Genomic DNA, 19,097 nt, shown 5'->3' with positions numbered 1-19,097 from the left:
TGTCCTTTACATTTAGCGATTTGATCAGAATCAGATTTAATTTTTCTCGTAGGGGGAGCAGATTACTTAGAGGTCTCTCTGTGTCCTATCTGGAGGCACACAGTGTGTGCCTGTTCCTGTTCTGTGGTGTTACCAGCCATTAGTGATCATTGTCCAGCGGCATTATTCCATGAGTGGCTACAAAACGGCAGCATTCTAATTCTATCATTATAATATGTCCTTTTTCATTTATTAGCCAGAATAATTTTGTAAAGAAATACTTCCCTCTAGTTACTATTTTTGAGATATAACTGGTAACAGTATAGGCAAGATATATGTTTGATTTTTTTTCCCTTTTTATTGTATCAATTTTCAGATGAATTAGTTGGTTTCCTGGCATCTTCCAAAGGTAACTAATTAGTTTTTTAAAATATCATATGGCCTCATGGATTTTAATCCTTTGCTTATACAGTTCTTTTGATGGTGAAATCAGTTCATCTTTGCCTAGTAGGAGCTCCCAGCTGGCTCCTGAGCCCGTCTGACACTCCATGGAGTGTCTGATAGTTTCCTTGCTTTCCAGTGTAACCAGATTTCTAGATTTTTAGGTTCATCTTGTGTATTTCCTCCCTCAGATAAGGAATGAGATATTTTATGAGTAGCTCTAGTTTCTTTTTTTTTTTTTAGATTTTATTGGGGAATTGGGGGAGGGGAACATAAAAGTTGCTATCCTTTTGTTCTTCAGTCTAGTTGTGGAGGACGTTGCTTCACTCGCCCATGTTGGTATTATCGTTGCGCTCGTCCAGGGTGAGGCAGATCGGTAACCGGCCGCTGAACAGCCAGCCGCTCAGGGCAGCTCTTGGCAGCTCATACTGGCTGCTGGCCGCTCATGCTGGCTGCCAGCCACTCATGGTAGCTCACGGCAGCCCACTGCAGCTCCACTGCAGCCTACACTGTCGCCAGCAACAGCTCGTTTCTTTTAAAGGTAAATAGTATTTTGACACTATATCTGGGTACTAGGAATGTTCATTGCAATTCATTTGTTCCTTGTTTCTAAGATTTTTCAATGGACATACCTAGGAAATAGGTTTTTAAAAAACTATAAAATCCATCATGAATTCATTCTTATACTCTTAATTCAAATTTTGGACTACAAAGTTTTAAAACTCAGTTTGTTTCTTCCTGTGTTGAAATACAAATTTGCCTTTTTTTTTTTTTTTGTCTGTGGGCTATATCTCACTAGGGATATAAAGTTAAATCAGTGTTTTAAAGTCTGAACTGGTTAATATGTGTGGATTTGCCACCAACTGTATATGTAGTTTGATTTGTTTCATTTTCTTTTGATTTATAGGAATTGCTTTTTAAAAATCTAATTTCCAAAAATTTTAATTTCCCAAGTAGTCTACAAAAATTATAGACAAAGAAGTCTAGCTTCTTACTATCTCTGCCCCTGAACTCAGCTTCCTCCCTTCCCCTGCAGCTGGCTGTTTTCAATCAGCTAACCACCAATACCTGTGGCTTTTAAATTTTTAATTAATTAGAATTCAACAAAATTAAAAATTAGTTCTCAGTCACACTTGCCACATTTCAAGTGCTCAGTAGCTACATGTGCCTAGCTACTTACTGCATTGGGCAGCACAGATTATAGAACATTTCCATTTTTGTTTCCATTTTTGGAAGCCCTGCATTAGAGAACCCCTCATCCTCTTTTTCATTAGGTGTTTTCTGCTTTTTACTTCTTTATTTTTGTTTAAGCTGAGCCGTCCTGCCACCTGTTGGCAGCTCAGCGGCTGCTCAGCTCAGGCCGGGAATCGAACCGCTGTTGCTCAGAGCTCAAACTCTTGCGTGAGCTCTTAACCAACTGAGCCACTCGGCCGGCCCTCCTGCTTTTTAAAAACTTCGAAAGTTATGTGTGTGTATTTATAACCTTTCTTTGATAAATGGTAGTATACTATATATGCCTTTCTCCATCTTCTTTTTCTTAACATTTCCTGGAGGTCACTAGGGATTATAGAGAATATACAGAGATAGTCTCCTTTTCTGTAATAGCTTCCTAATGCTGCACTTTATTGTGTAGGTGTTTGGGTGTATGTAGCCAGTTCTTATTGACTGCCATTTTGATTGTTTTAGTCCTTTACCACTACAGTAGTGCTGCAAGGAATAGTAGCAGTGCTGTCTTGTGTATGTCTTTTTTCATATAGTACTAGAACCACTATACTTTGAACACTAATTTCATCAATGGGATTTTTGTTTCTTCTAAATATTAGAAAAAAATAATATTCTAATTATAAAAGTGATCCAATTTTATTAGAAAATCAAAATCAAAATTAAGAGATAAAATAATCTAAAATTCACGTCGCTCAGACAGACACTATTTTGGTGTATACATATCCCTCGCTTTGCAATTTTTTTTCAGTTTCCGAGTTCAAACAGGAAGAATACTCAATATTTTTCAGTGAATATATGTAGTTCAGATCCTATTATATACACCAGTTTGAATATTTTCTTTACCATAATAATATAAACACTTGTTAACAAACTTTTTGGTAAACAATTCTAACAGCTGCGTGATATTATGCTGAATTGATTTTTATAACACTTTTTATTATTCCAGAATGGTTAGACATTTAAGTTGCTTCTTTAAAAAAAAAATAATTCTATTGCATTAAACATTTACATATAATTTTTCCCTTTATTTAGGATTATTTTGTTGGCATGCAGGAATAGAATTACTAGATCAAAGGTTAAAATATATGTTTTAAATATAATAAAATATAAAGTTTTAATACATCATGCCAACTTTTTTTTCCAAAAATTCTGTGGATCTTTTCTTGATAGCCATTCTGGCAGCAGAGTGTTGTTTTGAAAAATCTTTGGTAATTTGATAGGTTTAAAAATGGTATCTGAGGTTGAATATTTTTATGTGCCTATCATTTGTATTACCTGCTAAGGGTCTTAACATGTATTTTGCCCATTTAACTTTTGGTCTTTTATTTTCTATATGGGGTGTTATGAGGTATTTATTTATATCTTAAGGATGGTAATCATTTTTCTGTCATGTCGCAAGTGTTTTTCATCAAGTGTTTTAATTTGATTAATTTTTACATACTTTAGTTTCACATTTTTATGTAGTTAATCTTGGATATTTTTCTTTTAGCAAGCTTGTTGTTTACCGCCCCCGCCCCCTCAAAAAAAAAAAGAAAAGAACTGGTTATTTGATCATTATTCACTTGTTAAAATCAGCATTTGTACTTATTATAAATCTTATAAGATTCAAGGGAGTCAAATTCAGATAACATTTCTTCAGAAGCACTTATATGTCAGATACCTTACATGTTCTTTATCTAGGCTATAATAATCTGTCTTTTCTCCAGATACTGTAAATAGGTGTGTGAAAATATAGATGAATTAAATTGTCTCTTTTTAAAATAGTAGTATATGATTTTGCTTTTATCTTTCATTGTAATTAACAGTAGAAATCTATTTCACAATATGAGTTTCACTCCCCTTTTCTTAATTGTAGGGGGAAAATGTGTATCTTCTGGTTGCTAATGTGAATTGTGGACTACAGATACGTAGAGAAGACAAATTGCACAGACATGAATATTATCACGAGGATCTAAAGACTCCAAAAAAAAAAAATGCTCTTCAGGCTTGTCATGGATTTTTTTGGAAAAAAGAATCTGTGAAATTATGTGACTAGTGACCATTTTTGAAAACCATGGGGGAAAGAGAAAGAAGTCCAGATGCTGACCAAGAAAGTAAGGCAAACAAACACCATTACTGTTATTGTTCATCTGATTTTGAGACTACACCACAGTCCTCTGGCCGGTCATCGCTGGTCAATTCCTCTTCACCTACGAGTATTAAGGGACAAAGCCCTAAAAGACAAATCTCAGATAGCCAAGTGCATCACCAAGGTAAGCATTCTTTAAGAGTCCAGTAATCCTAGAAGACTCATTTTGAGTGCATAAGGAAATCATGCATTAATGAAACTCTTTTATTAGTATGTATATTGCTATATGCATGTAAATGGGCCAGTCTACACTTTGAATAGGATATATTTTTATAAATTTATATAAATATTATTTATGGCACTGTGTGTTATCCTTTGTTATATTCAAAGTTATACTATATACAGAAGAAAGAACCATAAATAAAGCTTCTCATTTTCTTTCTAAATAAATGCTTGTCTTGGGATTGCTGAGGAATTATAAAGGCAGGAAGAAAATGTCACAAAATGTCAATACCTTTCTTTGTCTTTAATTTTAAAAAGTAGTGAAAGGCATAGATATAAAGTGGTTAAGGGACATCTTTTTAAATTGAGTAAAATTACTTCCCCTAGGTCATGCAGTGCTTACTGCAGAAGTTCAAATTAAACCTAGAAATAGAATTTGGGATTTGAGACCACAGTCTGTTTTCTATTTGTGTTATAATGGAAACAAGATTAATAATTAGAAATAATTTTTCTTGTTAAAATTATTTTTAACTAGTCTGGAATTAGGTATTAATACATATTTGACTAGGTAATATTCTAAAAATTGCTTCTTCATCTTAAAAAATCCCTAGTCAAGTACACCCTGATGTACTACTTAGTAACAAAGTATGTAAGAACTACAAGTACACCATGGAAAAATAAGTTAAGGTAAATGAGGTAGTTTGTAATGTACATTAATAAATGCAGCACAGTTATAACAGCAGTAGCTTAGAATGGTGAAAGTTTAGATTGCAAGGCAAGGAGTGTTAAAATTGGGATCTGAAACGGAAAACAGGCCAGGTCATGTAACATCTCGAATCCAGAGCTGACATATTGATTGTTTCTTTGGGGAAATAGCCACCAAAAAGATTTAAACAGGGTATAATTAAATTTACCTATATAAATTTTACTTTGAAAAATAATATTTGCTTTTTAAAAATCTCCAAGGATATATGTACCTTTTGAAAGCAATCTGTCATGGACCCCTGATCTAGCGATGTCCATACTTTTAAACAATTGGGTGCTCTTTTTTTCTTTTCTTTCTTCCTTTTTTTTTTTTTGCAAGCACAAGCCTGCAGGTTTTTCGGTCTCTCCTTCCAAATCTGTCTCAGTGTGGGCCTCTTGTTTTGATTTTGTGGTTCAGCACATGATCTGATATTAAACCTTTGCTACATAATTAAAAACAAACAGACCTTAGAGTTGAACCTTAGAAAATGCTTATTTATTCCCTCAAAATAATAGGGAATTATTTGTAGGAAAACTTTAATCTTTCACTCCTTCCCCAGAAGCAGTTTTGGAGGCCACCCAATTAAGGAGTCAGAACTTCTTGAGCCTTATCTTATTTGAGAAGATATTGAAAAAAAGCTGTGAAAAAGTTCCAGGATCACCCAGAAAATTTTCAATTATTGTCCTCAGTCTGACTTGTACGGTTTTCTGCTTTGCATTGTCTTTTGAACTAAAATCTGTGATAATTTGTCTACCTTAGATCAAGGACCAAACTGATACTTTTCCCTAAACACTAAGTTAATTTCCCTTGGTGTAAGTTGCAATCACCAGTGTAGACTAAACTGAGGAAAGAACAGATGTGATTAAAATAGCATCTTGAACACTTGAATTTGAGGATTTACATGATTCATAACATAGTCTTCCCTTCTCCTTTTTATTTTCAGCATTTTATTACGTTTAAAAAGAAAATTGGTGTTCTATCAGGAGTTACATGTATAATGATAAAATTTAATAATAGTTTAGGTATGCATGTTTGTATATTACACATTCTATTGTTTTTAGGTTATACATGATTGTACATTACATATTTATTTCTTGTTTTATCAGCAATATAAACATTGAGTTTTTGGTAGATACATAGTTTATCTTTACTACATATTTTTTAAACGAGCCATATTTTTAACTCCTGAAGGAAGAAAAAAGCAATATTTTATCACCCTCTTTTTGGTGGTGACTTAAGGCAAATGAAGAATGATGTGCATGAGAATCATCTTTCTTCTCTTAGCACCATATTTCACCTTAAGAGTTTTAAAATTGGAAATAAAAAAGGTAGATGAAAGCTGGGAAATATTTCTGAGTTCAGGTTAAGTGTACTTTTATTCATCAGTTTGTAGTCATACAAATAGAATATGTTAAAAGTAAATGTTCAGATTTTTAGGATGTCAAAAAGCTGGTTGTGGAATCCCTTTTTGTCTCACTGAGTAGTTGAAGTAAAATATTAGTGGAAAATTTTTATCCTGATTTTTATATAGGTTTTAATTTTTCAAATAAAACAAATTTCTATTTATAGGACATTATTTGCTGAGCTGTGTAACTTTATACATAAAAATCAGAGCTTTGGAATGATGAACATTCATCTTTATGTATAGTCGTTTTTATGTATAAAGTTTCTGTCATTCCAAGAGCTCAGTACATATTCTATAATAGCATATAGATACCAAAACTCTGTCAACTCATTATATTGGGAAAGAAAATTGAGATGATGGTCTCTCCAAATTAAAATTGGAACATTGCTGTCCAATAGAAATATAATGCACACCACACATGTAATTTTATATTATGTGGTAACCACATTAAGAATAAAAACAGGTGAAATTAATTTTAATAATATATTTTAACCCAACATAACCAAAATATCATTTATAAATATAGTGAATATAAAACATTGTATGTGGGATATTCTGCATTCTTTTTGTTTGTTTGTTTTGGAACTAAGTGTTTGAATTCCAGTGTGTTTTTCACAGCCATGGCATATCTCAGTTTTGACTACCCATACTTCAAATAGCTCAGTAGCAATATATGACTAGTGACTACTATACTGAGTAGCATAGCTTCGAAGTTGTAAGTAGGTATTCCTGCATTTCTTGTTTTTTACCACTTCCTTTGATCTATTCAAGCATTTATAGAGCTGGAATCCCAAATCAGTATGCAATCAAAACACCTTCTATATAATCTTCCATCTTTCTAATGAAACTTTATAACATTAAGTTGTAAATACTGTTTATTATTCTTTGCTTGTCCAGATAAGTATTCATGGCTGGAGAGATGGGTAGGGAAAGGTTGGATTTTTCTAGTTTTTCTTTATGTTTTTTTTACTCTAGAATGCATTTTCTTCTTGAAAATGCAGCCACCTTGGAGATTAAAGTTGTTTTTTTTTTTTTTAAGCTTTTATTGGGGAATTGGGGGAGGGGAACAGTGTTGGGATATTGGGAAGGGGACTGGCCAAGTTGTTCTTCAGTCTTCATTGTAGAGAGCTCTTCGTTGTGGAGGGTGCCAGTCGCCATCTGGCTTCCCGTCAGCAGCTCGTGGCCTCTAAGCTCAAGGTGCTGTGTTCATCTTAGTTGCGGGTGGGTGTAGCCACCATCCCATGCGGGAGTCGAACCAGCAGCCTTGTTGTTAAGAGTGCACACTCTATCTACTGAGCCATCCAGCGGCAGCTCAGCTCAAGGTGCCAAATTCAGTCTTAGTTGTGGGTCAGCATAACCACCATCCCATGCGGGAGTTGAACCAGGCGGCCTTGTTGTTAAGAGCGCATGCTGTATCCACTGAGCCATCCGGGCGGCAGCTCAGCTCAAGTTCAGTCTTAGTTGCAGGTGGGCATAGTCCACCATTGAACAGGCAGTCTTGTTACACTAGCTGAGTCATCCTGCTACCTGTTAGCAGTGCAGCAACAGGTCAGCTCGGGTGCAGCGACACTGGTCCATTTGGGAATTGAACCGGCAGTCCTGTTGCTCAGAGCTCGCGCTCTTAACTCAGCTCTTAACCAACTGAGCCACTCTGCAGGCCCGAGATTAAAGTTCTTTATTCTCAACTGTGGCAGAACCCTCTTTTAAAGGTGTTCTGTGTAGTGAGGCCAAGTTGAATGAACTTTTAGTAAAAATAGTAACATTCAAAAATTTTGTGAAATGTGATCTAATATGTACACTTTAAGGATTTCATGTTTATATTTTTAGGATGTAGTGTTTTTATCTTGTTTTCAAATTGTCAGATGTTTTGATATAAACATCACACAAAAAGAAAGCATTTACAATCACAACTGTAATGCTGAAGTGTTTTCCATTTTCAATCACCAATGTATGGGATTGAGTTCTTACTACTGACAGAATGTTTGTGGGGAACTTTGTTTTATTTACATGCATCCGTCATTTAATCTTCACAACAACCTAACCATGTAGGTGGTATCCTCATTCTGTGGGAGGGGAAAATAGACCTGGAAAGGTTTAGTTGAATTAACTTCCCAAGGGGTTCTAAGTGGTAAATCTGAGTTCCAAACCCAAACCTTCTCACTGAACAACATGTCGTTGCCCTGTTTCTCCAAATAAAGAAAGAGTTCTAATAAATTTAGAGAAAACATACATTTCCACATTGGAAATAACGATCCCAAATATTTTGGCGCAAATGACTTGAATATCATGATGTTTCGTCTAGTGTTTATTAGGCACCATGCTAATGCTGATGATGCGCATGTTAGATTCTGACTTGCCATCTTATTATAAAGGTAAAAGTGGTGAAGCCTGATACTGCCATCTTTTAAAACAATGTAAAATTATTCTCTATAAACTATTGGTATATCATTGTGATGGATCAGAATATTCTTGACCTTTCCTGAAAGATTCCAAACCTTTCTTAATAAAAACATTATGTTAAGAGCTCTGATATTTAACTAAATACTCAAAAATCACATTTTCAGAAACAAAATAACTAAAGAATATTATGTATCCACTTGTGTTACAATTAAAAATAATACTACATTTAGTACAGCTTTCACTTTATTACTGTTTCTTTTTTAGCCCCTAGGAAACAAAGTCCTAAGGGCCCACCAAACAGAAAGGGAGTCCGAGTGGGATTTCGCTCCCAGAGCCTCAATAGGGAGCCACCACGGAAAGATATTGATCTTGTTACAAAACGGGTTCTTTCTGCAAGACTGCTAAAAATCAATGAATTGCAGAATGAAGTAACTGAACTCCAGGTCAAGTTAGCTGAGCTGCTAAAAGAAAATAAGGCTTTGAAAAGGCTTCAATACAGACAGGAGAAAGCCCTGAATAAGTTTGAAGATACAGAAAATGAAATCTCACAACTTATTGCTCGTCATAACAATGAGATTACAGCACTCAAAGAACGCTTAAGAAAATCTCAAGAGAAAGAACGGGCAACTGAGAAAAGGGTGAAAGATACAGAAGGTGAACTATTTAGGACAAAATTTTCCTTTCAGAAACTGAAAAAGATCTCTGAAGCTAGACACCTACCTGAACGAGATGATTTGGCAAAGAAACTAGTTGCAGCAGAGTTAAAATTAGATGACACCGAGAGAAGAATTAAGGTAAAATTACTACAGCTTCTAATTGTGCTGTTTTGTGTTGGTTTTCATTGGGCATTTGATGTGCGCATTCCCAACAATTGCTTGGAAATGAAAACTTTTTTTTTTTTAGTATTATCTTCCTGAGTAAAAGATTAGGAAAAATTTAAGATTATATATTTAAGAGCAAAATGCAAAAAACTACACATTAATGGGCCACATGCTAATGGATAAATGTTTAATTCCGTGGATCATAGCCTTTGTGGGAAATACACTATTTGACTATTTGTTTCTCTAAAATTGAAAATGATACGCTATAGGAACTACAGTGTATAAAACTGACATTTTGGAGGCATTGTATAAAAAATGCCACATGAACAATACTTTGTTTTTATTTCTTTCAACATTTGTGAAAGACATCTTTTGGGGCAAGATGTACCTCTAGTCCCCCAAATAAAAACTGATATGAGAGGTGGGTGGAAGATTGTTGAGTTACTTGTCTGAGATTACAGCAGGTCTTTTAAAAATATTTTTTTTCTTGAAATGAGAGAGGAAAAGAATACTACCCCATAACTATTACACAGAGAACTTATTATATTAGATACTACCTGCTATATATACCGGGAGTGCCAAAAAATGTATACACATGACTTGTATTCATCTTTCGTTATTGGTATATATTGAGTATTACAATTTTAGCACAGTTTTCCTGTCTTAAAATGTGTGTACATTTTTTGGCACCCTCTGTATGTATCAAACAGAAGACCTGATCAGGGCTGAGGGTTGCTTAGAATTTACATGAAGTTTGGAAAGCAAACTTAGGGGGAAAGTATTGGAATAATGCCTGCTGTGAGAGCTCTCTGAGCAAGGGAAAGTCAGAAATATGAATAAATAAATAAACAAACACGCCTCTTACAGTGTATTAGGTGTTTTTATACATGGTATGTTTTTGATACATGGCTGAAAGTGTTTATCATAAATTGATGTTGGGTTATCAAATGCTTTTTCTACATCTGTTGATATGATCATATGATTTTTAACCTTTGTTTTGTTTATGTGGTGTATTATCTTAATTGATTTGAGGATATGACCCAACCTTGTATTCCTGGAATAAATCCCACTTGACCTAGTTATGTGATCTTTTTAATGTATTGGTGAATTTGGTTTGCTAATATTTTGTTGAGGATTTTTGCATCTATGTTCACTGGGGATATTGGCCCTTTGTAGGGTCTTTGTCTGGTTTTGGTATCAGGGTAATGCTGGCCTTATAAAATGAGTTTAGGAGCCTTCACTCCACTTCACTTTTTTGGAATAGTTTGAGAAGGATAGGTATTAATTTTTCTTTGAATGTTTGGTGAAATTCTGCTGTGAAGCCATCTGGTCCAAGGCTTTTGTTTGTTGGGAGTTTTTTGATTACTGACTTGATTTCATTCATAGTTATCAGTCTGTTCATGTTTTCTGTTTCATCCTGATTGATCTTCAGAAGATTGTATGTTTCTAGGAATTATCCATTTCTTCTAGGTTGTACAATTTGTTGGCAGATAATTGTTTATTATTTTTTACAATGTTTTTTTATTTCTGTGGTGTCAGTTGTTACTTCTCCTATTTCATTTATGATTTTATCTATCTGGGCCTTCTCTTATTTATTTTATTTTTTTTTTATGAACCTGGCTAAAGGTTTATCAATTTTGTTTATCATTTCAAAGAACCAGCTCTTGGTTTCATTGATATTTTCTATTGTTTTTCTAGACTCTTATTTTGTTATTTCTGCTCTGATCTTTATTATTTCCTTCCTTCTGTTCACTTTGGGCTGTTTGTTCTTCTTTTTCTAGTTTTTTAGGGTGTAAGTTTAGATTACTTGAGATGTTTCTTGTTTCTTGAGGCAGGCGTGTGTTGCTGTGTATTTCCCTCTTAGAGCTGCTTTGGCAGTGTATCCTAGATTTTGGGTCACTGTATTTTTGTTTTCATATGTCTCAAGGTATCTTTTGATTTCTTCCATGCTCTCGTTGTTAACCGATTCATGCTTTAGTAGCATGTTATTTAGTTTTCATGAATTTCTGTATTTTTTAGTTTTTTTCTTGTAATTGATTTCTAGTACATACCATTGTGATCGGAGAAGATGCTTGATATGATTTCAGTCTTCTCAAATATTGAGACTTGTTTTGTGGCCTAACATGGCCTATCCTGAAAAATGTTTAATGTACACTAGAAAATAATGTATATTCTGCTGCTTTAGGATGAAATGCTCTAAAAAAATCAGTTAAATCCATTTGATCTAATGTTTCATTTAAGGCCACCATTTCCGTGTTGATTTTCTGTCTGGATGATCTACCCATTGATGTCAATGGAGTATTAAAATCCCCTACTGTGATTCTATTCTTTCAGACTCTCCCTTTATATCTACAAATATTCATTTTGTGTATTTAGATTCTCCTACATTGGGTACGTAGATGTTTATGAGAGTTATATCCTCTTGTTGGATTGATCCATTTATTATTATGGAATGTCTGTCTTTGTTTCTTGCTACAACCCTGTTTTAAAGTCTCTTGTCCCTTTTACTCACCCCCTCAACATTTATTTTTGCAATTACTTTTTACTTCTTTTGCATGTATGTATTTGTGTGCATCCCTTAATTTATTGTTGTAATAACACATTAACTTTCTGCGTTTGACTTTTAACCTTTGTACTAGCTTTATAGTTGTTTATTCACTGCTTTTACTATTTGCCTTTGTCAGTGAGAATTTTTTTCTTTCCTATATTTTCTGACTCATACTTTTGATCTCTTCTTTTTTACTTAAAGAAGTCCTTTTAACAGTTGTGTAATATTGGTTTAGTGGTGTTGAACTCCAACATTTTTTCATTTGGAAAACTTTTTTTTTTTTTTTTAAGATTTTTATTGGGGAATCGAGGAAGGGGAACAAAGTTGCTGTCCTTTTGTTCTTCAGTCTAGTTGTGGAGGACGTCGCTTCACTGGCCCATGTTGGTATTATCATTGCGCTTTTCCCCATAGCAACTCATGAAAGCTCATGCCGGCTGCGGGCCAGCCCCACTGCAGCCTATGCCGTTGCTGGCGACTCACGGCAGTCCAGCTTCAGGTCGAGCTGTTGTTCACCATCTTAGCTGTAGAGGGCGCAGCATCACTGGCCCTCATATGTGGGATCCAAACTGGGGCCCTGCTGCTCAGAGCTGGCGTCCCAAGCAAACTCCTAATCAACACGCCACTCTGCCGGTCCTCCAGTAATACTTTTTAAAGAATGAATAAATGAAGGAGAAATGTGGGCTCAATAACTCTTTATATTTGATACTAAATCATAACCTTGCTGGGGATAGTAATCTTGGTTGTGTCAAGCCTTTCTGACCTGCAAAGTTTCTGTTAAAAAAATCTGCTGATAGTCTTATGGGAACTTTCTTGTACGTCACTGCTTTCTTCTTACTACTTTTAATATTTTCTCTTTGTCTTTAAACTTTGGCATTTTAATTATGGTATGTCTTCGTGTGGGCCTCTTTTCATTCTTCTTGTTTGGGACTCTGCACTTCCTGGACTGTACGTCTATTTTCTTTGCCAGGTTAGGGAAGTTTTCTGTCATGATTGCTTCAAATAGGTTTAAATCCCGTATTCTCTCTCTTCTCCTTCTGGTACCCCTAGGGTGCAAGTGTTAGTATGCTTAATGTTTCTCAGAGGTCCCTTAAACTATCCTCATTTTTAAAAATTATTATTATTATTTTTTTTTGTGGTTCCAATTTGGTATTTTCTGCTACCTGTGTCTTTCAGATCACTGATTTCATCCTCTGCTTTATCTAATCTGCTGTTCATTCCCTGTCATGTGTTCTCCATTTCAATGCTTATATTCATTTCTGACTGGTTCTTTTTTTTTTTAGATTTCTCTTTGTTAAAGTTCTAACTGAATTCATGTATTCTTCCCCTAAGTTTCTTAAGCACCCTTATAACCAGTGTTTTGAACTCTGTATCTGATAGTTTGCTTGTCACTGTTTTATTCAGTTCTCTTTCTGGAGCTTTGTCCTGTTCTTTCATTTGGGACGTGTTTCTTTGTCTCCTCATTCTGGCTGCCTCCCTGTGTTTGTTTCTATGTATTAGGTAGATCTCCTATGTCTCCCAGTCTTGGCAGAGTGGCCTTATGTAGTAGGTGTCTTGTGAGGCCCGGTGGTGCAGCCTCTCTGTTCACCTAAGCCCAGTGCTTCTGGGGTGTCCCTCCTGTTGTCAATGAGCCTTGATTGCTGATGGCACATCAGTCAGTGGGATTGACTCTCAGACTGACTTGCTGTGAGGGCTGCTATGACTACAGTGGACAAATTGTAATGTAGGGTCTGATCCCACGGAGCAGAAGTCACTTTAGCAGGGCTCTGTGCCAGCCGAGTCCACCCTTTAAATGTGTCATTTGTGAAGTTGGCTGGGTGCTGCTTTCATGAGGTCTGAATCTGGCCTCCTTTGTGTTGGTTCTGGAGCCTCCTGGGAGGGGCTTCGTTACAGGCCAATGTCAGCAACCATTTGTTCCTAGCTTGGGCCGTCTGGTGGGAGCTATAAAGTGATCTGTGTTTGGCTGTGGCTTGCAATAGGCTATGTTGTGAACTGAGGCTGGCTGCCACTTGTGCCAGGTTGGGACCTGTTTGTGGGCATCACTGTGTGATCTGAATCCAGCCACTATTTATGCCAGGCTTTTGGCCACTTACTTAGTTGAAGCTGTTTTCCAGGCCAACACAGGCTGAAGCTTATGCCAGGCCTGGGGCGGGGGGGCACCTGATGGGAGTTACAATGCAAGTTGAAACTCGTTGGCACTTGTGCTGGACTCAGGGCCACTTAGCAAGAAGTACAGGGCATGCTGAGGCCAGCTGCTGCTTGTTTGGGGTTTGTGGACCTTTGATAGATTTTGGGAAAGTTTGCAGCATGAGCCAAGGCAAGTCCGCTGGTATGGAAAAGCCACTGGGAGAGATTTGGGCCAAGCATACAAGTTGGGTGGGGTAGGGTCTCAGGGAATCGCTAGGGCAGAGCAGATGGTGTTAGCCAGGTTAATGGAGAATATAGATTTGGTTTCCACCTTTACCTGCTGGATGGGTTGGAAGGAGCACTCAACAAAGGAAAAATAGCTAATGCCAGCACCTCCATCCCCAGAGAGAGCTTCCCTGACCCTGGCTCCCCCAGCCCTTGCCCTAAAGCTAGTCAATTCAAGTTCTTCCCCTATGTTCCTGGTGTATTTATAGCTGCTGCTCCTGCACTGGAGCCCAGAACAAATACGTTTGTGAGTGAATGAGTCCATGTGTGGGCCCCTCAACACAAAGGTGGCTGAATTCAGACCACATGGAAGCACTACCCAACCAGCTCCATAAATGTCTCCAGCAGCCCTCTGTCTCGCTCGAATGCAATTTCCACTGATTTTCATAGTCAGATGTCATGGGACTTCTTTTCCTGACAATGGTGCCCTGGGGCAGGCTGGATTGCTCTTTGTGGGGTACCTCTGCAGCTGATAGATCCCTCCCAGTTCTTAATCGCCACACCATAGATGTGGGACCTACCTGTCTGTGCCTCTACCCCTCCTGCTAGTCTTGTCATGGCTGCTTCTTTATATCCTTAGTTACAGGCTTTCTGTTTAGCTAGTCTTCAGGTGGTTCTCAGTGGTGGTGGTTGTATAATTTAGTTGTAATTTTGATGTGGTTGTGGGAGGTGAACACAACATTTACCAAATCCTCCATCTTGACTTCAAGTCCTTCTTCTGCTGATAGCAATTTATTTTTGTTATAAACTTGTAAAGTTTCCATCTCTTTACTCTCCTGATTTTATATTTTTGATATCACAAATTATCTCTCTGTTGTGGTTTAATTACTAAGTTGTAGTAGTTACAGTTATTTTTAATGTTCTTTTCTTTTAATCTTTGTGCTATAATTGTTTAACATATAATGCTATTCTAAAAAAGAGTTAATAGTTTTCTTATTCTGTCACCTTAATCAGAATTTTGTGTACTTCCATCTTTTCATTTCAACTTAAAGGGCTCCTTTCAACATTTTTTGTAAGGCAGGTCTAGTGGTGGTGAACTCCCTCTGCATTTGTTTGTTTGGGAAAACCATATTTCTCCATATCTGAAAGGTAACTGCTGGATAGAGTATTCTTGGCTGGCAATTTAAATCTTTCAATAGTTTGTTGAATACATCTTTCCACTCTTTCTTGGACTATAGAGTTTCTGCTGAGAAATATGCTGATAGCCTTATGTGGGTTCCTGTGTAGGTTACTGGGGTTTTATTTTGCTTTCCTCCAGTTGCCTTTAAAATACTTTGTCATTGACTTTTGACAGTTTTAATATAATGTGACGCAGAGGTCTTTTTTGTCTTGAGATAATATGGTGTTTCATTAGCTCCAGTTCCTTTCTCAGGTTTGAGAGTTTCTCAGCAATTGTTTCTCTAAGTAAGTTCTCTGCTCCCTTCTTCTGTCTTCTCCTTTTGGTATAGCCATTAACCTTAGGCTGGCTCTTTTAATGCAGTCTGACAGTTCTTGTAGGGTTTCTTCACTTTTAAAAAATCTTAGTTTTCTCTCTTCTTCCACCTGAATCATTTCTAAATTTTTATCCTCTAGCTCACATTTCTCTCTTCCATATGATCTACTCTATTTCCAGTGGGGTTTTTTTATGCACTCTTGATTCCTTTTGAGCTCTTTAGCTCCAGAATTTCTGTTTGGTTCTGTTTTAGAATTGCAATGTCTTTGGTAAAGTACTCCTTCTATCCATTAATTTTGTTCCTGAAGTCATTGTATTGCCTTTCTGAATTTTCCTGAAGCTTGTTGAATTTTTTCTTAACCATTATTTTGAATTCTTTATCAGTTAGATACAGTATTCCATGTTTTTGGGTTTGGTTGCTAAAAAATTATTTTCTTTTTGTAATACCATGTTATTGTAATTTTTCTTTGGGTGATGAAAAGTGCCTCTGCTGCTGCATTTGAAGTAGTGAACACCTTTGTTTACTTGATTCTGACAATTCAACAGGTTCGTAATTAGGAGCCTTCCTCTTGTTTTCCAGAAAGTGGTACTGTGGCACATGGTTTTGATTTCTCTTACCAAAGCTGATAGACCGCTAAGGTTGGGCACTCATGCATAAGAAAAAAGTTTGCGGAGAAAAAACAGTGGTGGCGGTAGAGTGAGGGGAGGTGTGTGCTTAGCACTTGGAGCTCTTGGCATGCCCATGCAGGGGGATCCTCGGGTGAGGGGAGTCCCAGAGGTCCGTGGGTGGATCTCTTGCCGGAATCCTGGGGCATACAGCAGGAAACGTGTTCCTGCAATTCTGTTGTCTGCCTTCTTCCTTTCCCTTCCCATAGTTACTATGGTTTCTTCTCAGAGAGAGCAACAGGTCCCTCCAGCTTCAGCATGCACAGCCGGGGCCCGCTTCGCCACTCAGCACGCACCCCCCTCTGCTGCCACCGCCACTCTCCTGGCTCTGCAGCCTGCTCTGAGATCCACTCCACTCTCCTTTGGGTGAACAGATGGGGTGTCCTGGTGTGCTGTGCAGAGGTGCTTTAGTTCCCTTACGGATGTTGATTAGTTGTAAACCCAAAGAGAGATAAAAAAAGAATGACCTACACCACCATGATACTTGACATCACCTAAAAAAATAATAATTTTAACCTAAATTCTTTCATAAACTTCATGGAACGTGTTTGAAGACCATGGAAATGGCTGTTGTTTTTATTCAGAAATATTTGACAAGGTAATCTCTGCACCTTGAATAGTGCTGTGTAATTTTACACAGCTATCATGGTATATGTTTGTCCAAACAGTGATTCTCAAAAACCTGTGTTTCTCATCACATCCTTTGGTTGTCTTTTGCTCCCAACTTAAATGACTATCCATATGCTTCAGGCAAATGCTTAAAAATTTATTTATAAATCATTGTGAAAAACAAAGAAAGGAATAATAGGCTACGTATGTTACTAAATTGTTGGTAAGTCTATTTCCCAGTTTATTTTATGTTTGCAAACACCAATCCAAGCCTGGTCTGTATGTACTTGTATAGTACTACTAAAAAAGTCACTTTGATGTTAAGTACAGTGCTTTACTGTTGAATTATTTTTAAGTATTATTTTTTTATGTGTGCACATATCATAGGAACTATCAAAAAACCTTGAGCTGAGTACTAACAGTTTCCAGCGACAGTTGCTTGCTGAAAGGAAAAGGGCATTTGAGGCTCATGATGAAAATAAAGTTCTTCAAAAGGAGCTACAACAACTTTATCACAAATTAAAGGTAAGCCCTTTATTTTAAATTGCATTCTTTCTCTCTATAATATATGTTAGATGAAAACTCAATATTTTACAACACTGTTACTTTTCATATTTGTAAGTGATACAATGTCATTTACAAAATTCTGATATCTTTGGCACTTAAAAAGAAAAGGTTTGTTAATATAATAACCATAACACATGTCAAAAATGAAACATTGAATACACTAATAGGAATGATATCACTGAAATAAGTTATAAAACTCTGGAAGAAAATCATGTGAGCTAGAGTTTTTCTGTGTTGCGTAGTTGAATAATCCAGTGTTCTTCCTCATATAACCCCAGGATTAATCATTTAAAGTTATTTCAGATATGCTTTTCCTTTTCACAGTGTTTAGAGGAAGCATTCAAATTAGTTAATTTTGTTAAAGCAGGTGTTCTTAATTCTATCCTGAGGTTACTGATGGGCTGAAGTTTTGTGCAAAATTTAATGTTTATGCATTATCTTCATAGAATTTTCACGTTGGTAATCAAATTGTCAGAGAAAGCTATGGCCCCAAAATGGTAAAAAACAACTTGTGTTTTTAAAAGGGTCTAATTTTTAACTTAATAATTTATAACTCACATTTGAGAGATGCTAACCAAGTTTTTTGTCTCTGTGACTAAGCCTGGAAGACAGTTTAGGACAATACTAGCTCTATAAGTAGGAGTGGGTAGAAAATGAATTTTGCCTTATTTTATCTCATTTTTTTACTGCCAATATATATTGGACTTTGTAGGGAGAATCATGCTCTACCCTAACCTAAGTGTCCTAGAGACATTCCTTTCTGTAGTTAGGTAGTTACTAAAGGAAGCTGAATTAGGAATATTCCAATTAGGTAAGTAAAATACCAATGGACAAGGTGAGGATTTTTGCTTTGTTTTAAATTGAGACTCTACAGCCTTAATTGTATTGCATTTGTTTTCAGGAAAAAGAGAGAGAACTGGATATAAAAAATATATATTCTAATCGTCTACCAAAGGCTTCTCCAAAGAAAGAAAAAGAAGTTATATCAAGAAAAAATGGTATAGTAGCTAGTATGGTTGAAAAACATGTTTTAACTATACTTATTAATAACAAAAATTCTGAAATAGAAGGAAGGCAAACGGGAAAGAACTTCATTGAAATGAATTTGTTTTCTTTAAACTATTGACTAGTTTAATATTTAATATTATATTTTTATGAAAATATATAAGCATACCCCAAACTAGAGATTTTAGTATAATGAACCTTTATTTATATCACTTACATTTAACAGTTACACATTTTACTAATTATGTTTCATCTAATTTTTTAGAGTATTTTAAAGCAAGTCCCAGCTATTTTATTTTGCTCATGAATACTTTGGTATTGTTATGCATATCTATATTTTTTTAAAACGAAAGTGTGATTTTTCCACTTCTGTGAATTACAAAACGTTAAAAACATAAACTTTGTGAAAGCTTAATAGGATTTACCTGTAAGAATTGTCCTCAAGTTACATAATTGCCAGTAAGCCCTAGAAACAAAAAATATAATAGTGGGTAGTCATGGAGCTGAGCAAAACAAGCATATTCTCTCTCTCTCTCTCTCTCTCTCTCTCTCTCTC

General features: G+C 36.0%; 1 protein-coding gene across 1 annotated transcript in view; it reads left to right on the top strand.

The window, feature by feature from the left end:
* The first annotated feature begins 742 nt into the window (after positions 1-742).
* LCA5 (lebercilin LCA5) overlaps positions 743-19,097 on the top strand; it is a 25,992-nt gene continuing 7,637 nt past the window's right edge. Inside the window, exons 1-5 of the mRNA XM_019651918.1 lie at positions 743-961; positions 3,500-3,896; positions 8,749-9,278; positions 17,357-17,494; positions 18,438-18,534. Coding sequence (XP_019507463.1) covers positions 3,698-3,896; positions 8,749-9,278; positions 17,357-17,494; positions 18,438-18,534 — 964 coding nt within the window. The 5' untranslated portion in view covers positions 743-961; positions 3,500-3,697. The remainder of the gene's footprint in view (positions 962-3,499; positions 3,897-8,748; positions 9,279-17,356; positions 17,495-18,437; positions 18,535-19,097) is intronic.

Source organism: Hipposideros armiger, unplaced genomic scaffold, assembly GCF_001890085.2.
Source record: "Hipposideros armiger isolate ML-2016 unplaced genomic scaffold, ASM189008v1 scaffold_169, whole genome shotgun sequence".
NCBI lineage: Eukaryota > Metazoa > Chordata > Mammalia > Chiroptera > Hipposideridae > Hipposideros > Hipposideros armiger.
Note: the sequence above shows the minus strand (reverse complement) of the source record. Positions and strands in the feature narration are given on the sequence as shown.